The following is a 9,587-nucleotide window of genomic DNA, read 5'->3' as shown; positions in this document are numbered from 1 at the left end:
GCTTTGCCTTCGTATCTTGTCGTTCACTTTACTGACTCAACGACACTCTAGGTGTTTCTGAAACTTTCTTGCTTCTTACAAGATCAAAAGACCCCGTTATCATACTTCCCGACACACTGCTGTCGAGCCGCGGTTTCCAAAGACCCGCCCATCTGCACGAACTCCATTCGCTACTCCTCCAACAACGACTGGTATCTCAAAACTACCCTGTACGGCTTACGGCATACCAGAACTCCACGATCGTTGGTGTCTCCCTCACTAGATCCCTCATTGTGGTTTATTTACGCAGCTTGATGCATAAACATCGAGTTGAGAGTCGTATGTCGGGGCAGAGGTGAGTGCAACAGTTAATTCTGTCGTTAAATACTACTACATGTTGACGTTGTTGCAGTAATTCCCCGACGTTTCGTTCCCACAAACCGTTCGGTTTCCATTTCCGTCCAAGCATGTAACAATGGACTGCGAGCGGCACATAACCCTCCGGCCAACGCAGCTCAGGCATGTAAACCGCAGGGTATGCACAATACCCTCACGCCACATCAAGCAGTTAATCTTTATTTTTGTTCTAGTCCACCACAACTTCGAAAAAATACTTGGACGTTACCTTTACCTCCGTGAAATGCAGACACGAATCTCAATTTGAAGGTGGGTAACATTCATCAATAGCTCCTTTTGTTGTAGCCCTGACCTTCTCTTGTTCCGATTAGGTCGTACATCCATGAACAAAAGTCACCCCGACCGAATCCAAGCTGAGGATCCAAGAGTTGTCTGGCAAAACTACGGCGCAGCCCATCCAGCCCACTTGCGTCCCTCACATCGACCTCTCGAAAGCCTAGACCATCTCCGTGACGCTCATGCACACCATCTTTGCCCTGACACGGCTTTTTCGCCTCCCTTCGCAACCTACCACGTATGAGCAGCCTCACGTAGTATATTGCCACCAGGATCCTGACACCACGATACGCAGCTCAAATGCATACAGCATACTGATCGTCATCTTTCCCTTCCCCCTCACCGCACACCAAGGCATCGTAAATCCGAAGAGTCGACGTTTATCCCCCAGATCGAGGATCCGCTGTTGCAAGGGTTCAAAGGACCGGAAGACTAACGCGTGGAGATGATTTTGGAATTTGCGCACGTTGAGCCGGTGTTGGGTGGTCAACGCGGTTTTGGGGGTTTTGCGTAGAGGCAGGGTACAGGCGCAGTGGAGGACGAGGAGCCGATGTTGACCAGGAGGGGTAGGAGCGAGTGGGTTGAATGTTGAATGCCAGGAGGCTGAGCCGTCGTGGGTCATGTATTTGGTTGTGCCGTCGATCGAGGGAGGATTGAGCGGCTGGGGCGTGATGCTTTCTCCGGTTCGGGGGAGGGAATCTTCTGGGAGTGGAGAATCTGGGCGGCCAAAGAGACCTGGTGACCGTTGAATAGGAGAAGGACATTCGAGGAAGTTGTGAGGTTTGCGAGAGGGTGATACTTAAGTATGTCGAATTGAGGTAGAATTGTTAATGCGAATAAACAATCGGCACTGGGCAATGCTGCAAGCGTTGATCTTGATCTTGACCATCACCAGGAGCTCGTCGTCACCATCGCCCTTGGCGCTGCTCGTGCACTCGTCGGCCATTGCTTCAACAAGAGGAATTAGTACCATAACCGCAAGAATACAGGCGTCTCACTCTTAAATCCGTGCTCGACGGCGGCATGTGGAATTCAAGCGTAAGGTTGGCGGGATGTCCACGGTTCATTTGCATTTTGATCTTCTCACTGTTTAGCATCACACATCCACACATCCACGTGAGCATGTGAACGCTTGCATACCTGATACCAAGCACACCGCCAACCGTGACACGCCGCATTCTGAGAAGATCATCCCACAACCAACACCACACGCGAAAGCGACTAGGCCGTATTGCAGCCTCCGAGGATGTGACGAGAATTGGGGCATTGGTTGTAGCCTTCGTGAGTTGAACCACCACTTCTAATACATCACTTTACTCATTGCTTGTCATAGACATTCCGTATCGTTGAAGTTCGGTGATTTGTCCACGGCCGTCACTCACTTCATGTTCTTACTAGATGCTGCAGATGCCGGGGATGCATGACAGAGGTAGCACAAGAAGTTAGACATGTATGTCTAACAGCCTTCAATGGAATAGGTATGTTCTTCTTGAGATCCTCACCAACAATTGATCTGATATATTTGGTTCTTAAAGGGTGGGGTCGGGGCCACAGGGTTCCACCATGTATCCACGCCTTCGCGCTTGAAAGTCAAGAGATTCTACCGGACAACACACACCCGCGCTTCGGAGGTTGCTCGCACCTTGTCGTCCGTGAGGTGGCCGCTCAAGCAGCCAACCTTATGGAAGGCGTCCTCAATAAAGGATCATATCCATACTGCTCTGCAGAATGTACCATTTGGTGCTTGCGCCGTCAGTAGCACTACCCAGTAATGACATGTATTCAGAATGGTCGGACATCGTGTTACCTATCTTCCCGTTGAGTGTAAGTATGTTTCCAAATTCTTTTCTTAGAACAAATAGAGACCGTCGAGACCAGAGATGGAATTCTTGAGGTGAGTTTCGAGATTCACAGAAGAACAATTGTGAATGCTCACTGTTCGTCTAGTGCGCCGCTTCACCCTGCATGAAAGCCGTATAAATTCTGCCGGCATTTCCAACTCCAACCCCAACTCCATCTCTATCTGCCCCACTAAAGCTTTTGCATTGCGTCTGTCTCAGTCGACTGCTATGGATGTCGACCTTTGTACATCAAATTCGGGTGATGGCTGCGGAGGCTCCTTCCCCTTCAAGACTTCACCTGGACTTTGCGCGAAGTGCCAAAAACTCGCTACACTAAAGCCTGACTCTGAGGAGTATGTCACTTGGAGCGTAGGTCTTATTTCGTATAATCACTGGCACTGTTCTGAACACGATCACAGAAAACGAGACAGTGCGATAGCTGTGGACTTGCGTGGAAGAATCTCGTGAGTCCCACTTGTGGACGGTGCGCTGGCCTACTGGCCAAAACAATAACTGGTAGTGGTCCAAACCCCCGTAAGCATTTCCAGATTGGCCGGCCACGTTTGCTGAGTGATGTTGATGATGTAACATGTTAATCCTTTACAGAAGCAGCCGACCTTATCCAGACTGCTGTTACCACCTCACGACTCGCTCGAGCGCAAGCCTTCGATGCACGTTTGAATAAACAGCCCGCACCGAACCCTCCAGCCATTCATACAACCGCTGGACTGTCGACTGCCCGAGTCAACAACACTCCAACTGGCGAAAACAAGGTTTTCATCACAGTCGAATGCCGCATCAAGAGCAACCAGAAACGAGAGCAAAACTCAACCGACGCTGACTGCGGTCGCTGGGGCAAGCCATGGTCAAAGGAAGACTACCTCACAGGTAATGCGTCTAGCCAAGTTTACGGAGCGATTGCTTATTCTATCGTTTATAGAGGTTCTTGATGACTCACTTGTGACGTTAAACTCACATTGGTCCAGGCGCTATGGGATGGAACTTACACGGTAAGTGGACCTTCCTTGTCACCGTAAATTAATTTCTCACTTCATTAGGGACGAGGTTGAATTCCGTTGGGCGGGCAATAAACGTTTCTTGCCTGGTACTGTCAATGACCAGGTGGGAAATGTGTATAATGCCTATATGACTGGCGACATGGGCCTCTATTATGCGTCTAATGAGGCCAGGTCGAAGAAATCTACTGTGCCGAAAAACCAATATTTTATGGCGCTCGAGCTTTACATCGATAAACCACGGGTACATCTTTTTTGTCCTACTAAGTAAATCTGCTAACTCTAGTTTTAAGTTTATCCAGCGGCGCAATGATGGCGGCGGTTCACCTGACATATCAAAGTCTATTTCTGTGCGAAAGCGCAGTGCCACAGCTACATCGCTTACTGGTGAAGACATCCCCCAGCAAAAGCGCCATGCAGGTGGTCAGTATACCTTGATTTGGCAGTAGAATCTTGTCCTAATACATCAACCCTAGGCTCTCTACTCTCATGCTGGGTCCCCACACCTCGGTCTACCTCCACAAATGTGTCTGCGCCTGTACAGCTCATCAAAGCGTATGCCACTTGTGATTCGAAAACTGGGCAAGTCGAAATTGTTTGGCTTGAGAATGCAGAACCCATAGATGGATTTCTAGGGAAGGAGGTCCTGGCTTCTGGAAGTACCAAGAACGTTTACCAAGTGAGTGACGTGAGCTTAATTGTCTGTGTGACTACGACTGAGTCTCGTCTTCTAGCTTTCGATGGGCACAGAGCTTTTCATCGCTAAGAGGTTCTTCGAAATTGGTTCCGATAGTGAGATTACGCCCGCTGAGAACGAGGAACATTTGAGAAGCGAGCTTGTACGCTTGAAGACTGCGTTCTGGATGCTCAACAAATTCAAGGAACATGCAAAGGCGAATAGTGTAGAGATTGCAAATGGTAAAGGTCTTTCGGTATCCGCATTATGCTTTATTTATTTTGTTACTCAGACATTGTAGTTTCTGAAGGCTTTTTGGTAAAGGAGGTTGGTGAACCGTCTATTGCCTCAGGTCTTCCGGCCTTCGAGACGGATTCTGCAACCTGGCTTGTTGAGCCTCGCCGCACAAAATCGGTCGTGAAATTCAGTGGAACTCTGATTCATCCCAGTCATACAGACAAGGTCGGAATAACGCTTGTAGCGTTTGCCCACTTCTCCTATGAATTCAGCCAGAAACAACTTGTTTTTGCAGATATCCAAGGCAAGTACCTCATGCGCTGAGTTTTCAGCCCAGATTACCCATTCTACACTCTAGGCTCCCCTATGAATATTAATGGCCGTGATACCCTTGTTCTCTTTGACGTTATGTCACATTCTCATACTTCATATGTAATATCATTTTTCTTCTTACTCTTAATGCTAATCTGCCACAGTGATTCTGGTATTGGAGACCATGGACCGACGGGGATCGAATCTTTCTTGGAACAGCATACGTGTAATTATGTGTGCAAGGGGCTCAACCTCACTTCTTTTGGCAAGAGCGTAACAACTAAAAGCCGCTCGGAAGGTGAAGGCGAGGATGAGGATGAGTTAGATCAGTTGGATAAAGAGTAAACGCTCACTCCTGCTGCCTTACATTTTTGTCTACGGGAAGGAGTAATTTACGGTAGTCTGTAGAATTTCATCTTCGGGACTGCATTCTTCGCACAAGTATCCACCTCTTCGAAATGAATTACCTGTTGCCTTGTTATCGTATGAGCTGCCTTGTTATCGTATGAGTGCTTTATCAGTTTAGACCCCTAAATTGACCTTTAAAAGCCCCTCTGCAGAATGGACGCACACCATCCTCCCAAATCCCATTCTGATATCCAACGGTTATGCCGAACAATCCAACTGGCATTAACGGTTACAGCAAGAAAGACTGTATGTTTGACAGACCATATGACTCATGGCTTCGCTGATCTTCATTTTGTACCCACTTAGATCCGCCAGACAATATTCTCTCTGCATCCCTCCATCAATACGCAAAGGAGCGCCTCACTAATGCTCAACGCCTTGAAAGGCTAACCGCTGAACATGGGCTCAACATCAAGTAAACACGCTTCGTTCTTGTCCGCATCATACTTTTGACTCATCGTTCATGTCACAGAAAGTCTCGCCTTGCCGAGCTAAATCTCAAATTTGGCGTGCCAAATGTGCGAAAACCTCCCCCAACAGACATAGCAACTCAGGCTGTACTGGAAATGGTAGCGGAGGATACCGCACAGACACGAGGAGTGGGTACCATCTCCACTCTACTCAGCAACGAGGGGATGTTGCTTCCTCGGTAAATTTTTCTTGCAGTCGGTTGTAATTGTTCACGAAACCCTTATTCAGAGATTTTATTCGCAAAACCCTTTCAACATATGCCCCAGATGGATTATCTCATTGATTCCCCGGTGCAAATCGAGTTCGAAGGTCAGCTCTTGTTGCAATTGGTCCTAATCACCAACATCATGCCGATGGCCACGAAAAACTGAACGCGCAGGCCTTGGGTATGGGTGGAGTTGGTCTTAATATCTACGGTATAAAGGATCAGTGGAGTTCCTTTCTCCTTCATCTTGTCGTTCTTCCCAACAATCGGCTTGCCTCCACTATTGGACATGTCTATCTGGACTGTGTAAAGAAATACGGGGGTAATTACCAATTGTCATAAGTTCAATCAATATGCTGATGGCGCTGCATCCTTAAAGCGGTTTGTATTACTTTCATCGTGGATAAAGGCTCAGAGACTGGCTACATTTATGCCCATCAAACTGGGCTCAGGTAATTTCCACATATTGTTTGATTTCTCGTTCTTACAAACTCTCTATTTCCATTAGGGAGACCTATGCTCCTGATATCGACAGCGACCAGTTTCCTCCAGCCCAACATGTCCGAAGTGTTCATAACACGCCGATCGAGGGGTTATGGCATTGGTTTGTCACCTTGTTTGGCATTGACATCAAGGAAGTCATCCAACAAGGGAAAGTCACCGGCGTATATAATCCTGGCAATCCTATTCACCCGTGCGTTGTTTCATTCATGTTGTCGCACTCGACAAGTTAAACACCAGATACGCAGACAGCTATTTAACTGGATCTGGCCGCAAATTCTTCAACATCAGCTCAACAAGTTTGTTGAATATTGGAACAATCACAAAATACGGTACCAGAGCACAAAACCAAACATGTCGGGCCAGACACCTCAGCATGCGTTCATGGTTCCTCAAGCACCTGCCGAGGACTGCCGCATTGAGGTACCTCAAGACGCCGTCGATGCCCTTCGTAACACAATCCCGGTCTCCCGTGATGAAGCAATGCGGTGGGTTGATCCATCCTTCGAGGAAGTGGTGAGGCGGGCATATATAACAATCGGTAGCCCTTCTCTCTCCAATATGAGTACAGGCTGGTCTATTTTCAGCGCTATGGCAGCAGTAATTACTTTGTAAAGATACATACCAAAGCTACTTATGACTCTCGCAATGTCGCGTTATTACATGACGGATGATGGGAAAGGCAAAGTCACAGTGCAAATTCATCTGTCCATGTGATGCCAAACAATGGAAGAAGGTCGGAAGATCAAAGTGCAAATTCATCCGTGGACGTCCCGCGAACGGTACGTTAGGCAGGAGAGGTATATGGCTCATTGAGGGTGATGATGAGGACATATTTATCGCGTCAGACATTGTTCCTGTTATAGATGCTTTAGCGGCGGGCGAGCCTGCCCAGTCCCCGACTCTTTTTTTATTTTTTATTTAGTGGGTGATAATCATGCTTCGAGTTTGTGTTTGATAGATAGCTACGACGATGTTATTCTGTACGAACGTCGACAGTCGTGAATCGCAGCCTTTTGGCTCTTCGTATGGCAAACAATAGGTCCGATGTACAATCATAACGACAATAAACCTTCTCGCAGACCAGACTTCCACGAGGACGACAGTTAAGATATGTCATGTTTAGCTACGCGACTGCCAGATTATCGGTTTGGCTATGCGAATGCCAGATCCGATACATTACTTGACTGCTCATTACCCGACTGCAATGGGACTGTCATCGTCGTGGATGTCGTTGTCTGCTGCAAGGTTGAGGTAGGATGCTAGAGCTGACACTATTAAGCAGCATATTGATGTTGCAACTGTTGCAACTGTTTGCTGGCACCAACACCACAATGTCACTTGGAGATGGCGTCTGCGAGTCACGACTGCCGACGTCGGTAGAGAATAACGTCGGAGTTTGAAAAAAAAAAAAAGGTTTCGACTCTGTCATCGTCGTCTTCGTCAACACTGTCTCACTGATTCGCACCCATTTGCTTTGCGTGCTGGCTGCAAAACACATCGACTACTCAAACTCGTGCCATAGCACGTTAAAATTTGTGCCCCAGCACGTTAAAATTTGTGCTCTAGCACACTAAACTTTGTGCATTACCACATACTTGAATTATGATGTTGTTAGTCAAGGAACCATGCAAGTGTACTCGAATGGATGATGAAGATGTCACCGATGCGAATATTAACTTTCCTACCACTCATCCATATGAAGTTCTGTACAATCCTCAATCATATGCTGCATTATTTCAATCACAAGCTCAGATAACACAATGGATGTCGTCTTTATTTCAACATGAATTTTCTTTGAGTGGTAAAAAGTGCAAGATTGAATCGACAAGCTTAAATAATGGTTTCTTGATACTTAATTTAACTGAAAATAAACACCAATGGTTGTCTAGCAATACAGTTGCAAGTGCTTCATTTCATCCGCGTATGTATCTGTCGAAATTTCAACAAGGTGACATTGACTTAAATAACAATAACAAAGAGAAATATAAAAATCCACTATGGTTCTCATTCACTGAAGATCACTACATATCTTCACTTCAACTTCTGCCTATAGCAACATTGTCAAAGTTCTTACAAAAGTATCATTTCAAATACAGCCATGTAACAAAAAAGGAAGCCTGTGTTACAATTGTTAACGAATTTCTCAAAGTTGTAGCCAGTGTTAGTAATGTCTCAGATGAAAATCTCTGTAAAAGATTACATATATCTGTTGGGATTGCTGACAGGAAAAAAATGATGTTTGAGTTCTTCAAACAATCATTTGGTAATGAAATACTTCTATCATTAATGACACCACCAAATCAAGATGAATTTCAATGTTATTGCCCTTATAAATATAACTTAAAGAGCTATGTTTGCCATACTGAAGAAGAATTCTATATCTGTTTGAAAGACATTGATTATGGAGATATTAAGAAAGTTTTCAACACTATGCACCCTTGCAGAAAATATGATAAATCTTTAGCTTACTTCAATGGTAACATATATAATACACTGCGGCAAAGTCTCCAAAATAGGTGTTATAACATCCAATTTATGAATCAAAGTGATATCTATTCTACTTTAGACTGCTACCAAATTTCATATCTTGAAACTCAATCAGGACTTGACCTTGTATATAAGATTTTAAAACATGAGTATAGCTCGAATATTCTTGAACAGCTATCATTGTCAATTCCTGGAAAGCAATTACAAAAGAAACGAAAGAAAGAGAGATTATTAAAAAAGGAATCAAGAATGAATGAGGAACTTGCGTTCAATAAAAGCTTAAAATTGACTTGGCCTCCAAATATCCCTGATGATGTCATACAACATTGTACAAATAGTTACATGCAACAAACAAATTTACGCCAACCTGATACATGTTGTTGCTGTTCACGAAAACGGTTTGATGTTGACATGAGTGTTGTAAAATTGAGTGAAAACTGTGATTTTCAGAAAGATTTGCATTTAGATTTACTAGCTGTAACAAAAGAAGAATTTCGGAGTTATTTTCAATGGCCTATTGAAAGTTTAGTTGGACTTATGCTAGATTCAAATGGTTTCACTTTTGATGTTACTGGAAACATTGAAAGTATCATATTTTGCCATGAATGTATTTCTGATTTAAAAAAAAATAAGCTTCCAAAGTTTTCTTTAGCAAATAATCTATTTCGAGGTGTACTACCTGAACCATTTAAAGATTTGACATGGGTTGAAGAAATGACTTGTGCCATTTATAGAAGTACTGCATATGTAACCCGATG

At 45.0% G+C, this 9,587-nt stretch overlaps 3 protein-coding genes across 3 annotated transcripts; 2 read left to right on the top strand and 1 right to left on the bottom strand.

Moving 5' to 3' along the window:
- Window positions 1–659: 659 nt before the first annotated feature.
- LACBIDRAFT_329894 (uncharacterized protein) lies at window positions 660–1,850 on the bottom strand (the record flags this gene model as incomplete). Its single annotated transcript, XM_001884062.1, has 4 exons — window positions 660–903; window positions 1,023–1,470; window positions 1,643–1,758; window positions 1,813–1,850. The coding sequence occupies 4 exons, from the start codon at window positions 1,848–1,850 to the stop codon at window positions 660–662; spliced, it is 846 nt and encodes a 281-aa protein (XP_001884097.1).
- A 550-nt stretch (window positions 1,851–2,400) lies between these two features.
- On the top strand, window positions 2,401–5,099 carry LACBIDRAFT_329893 (uncharacterized protein; the record flags this gene model as incomplete). Its single annotated transcript, XM_001884153.1, has 12 exons — window positions 2,401–2,500; window positions 2,526–2,566; window positions 2,733–2,882; window positions 2,933–3,047; window positions 3,120–3,378; window positions 3,500–3,523; window positions 3,572–3,773; window positions 3,823–3,952; window positions 4,006–4,208; window positions 4,264–4,447; window positions 4,507–4,750; window positions 4,919–5,099. 12 exons carry the CDS (start codon window positions 2,401–2,403, stop codon window positions 5,097–5,099), a joined length of 1,833 nt encoding a protein of 610 aa, XP_001884188.1.
- A 263-nt stretch (window positions 5,100–5,362) lies between these two features.
- On the top strand, window positions 5,363–6,954 carry LACBIDRAFT_303480 (uncharacterized protein; the record flags this gene model as incomplete). The annotated part of the gene is made up of 7 exons (XM_001884152.1): window positions 5,363–5,408; window positions 5,469–5,577; window positions 5,635–5,811; window positions 5,943–6,160; window positions 6,218–6,290; window positions 6,347–6,532; window positions 6,588–6,954. 7 exons carry the CDS (start codon window positions 5,363–5,365, stop codon window positions 6,952–6,954), a joined length of 1,176 nt encoding a protein of 391 aa, XP_001884187.1.
- Between the last annotated feature and the right edge of the window lie 2,633 nt (window positions 6,955–9,587).

Source organism: Laccaria bicolor, genomic scaffold, assembly GCF_000143565.1.
Source record: "Laccaria bicolor S238N-H82 LACBIscaffold_24 genomic scaffold, whole genome shotgun sequence".
NCBI lineage: Eukaryota > Fungi > Basidiomycota > Agaricomycetes > Agaricales > Hydnangiaceae > Laccaria > Laccaria bicolor.
The sequence above is the reverse complement of the archived record's forward strand: the minus strand, read 5'-3'. Positions and strand labels throughout refer to the sequence as shown.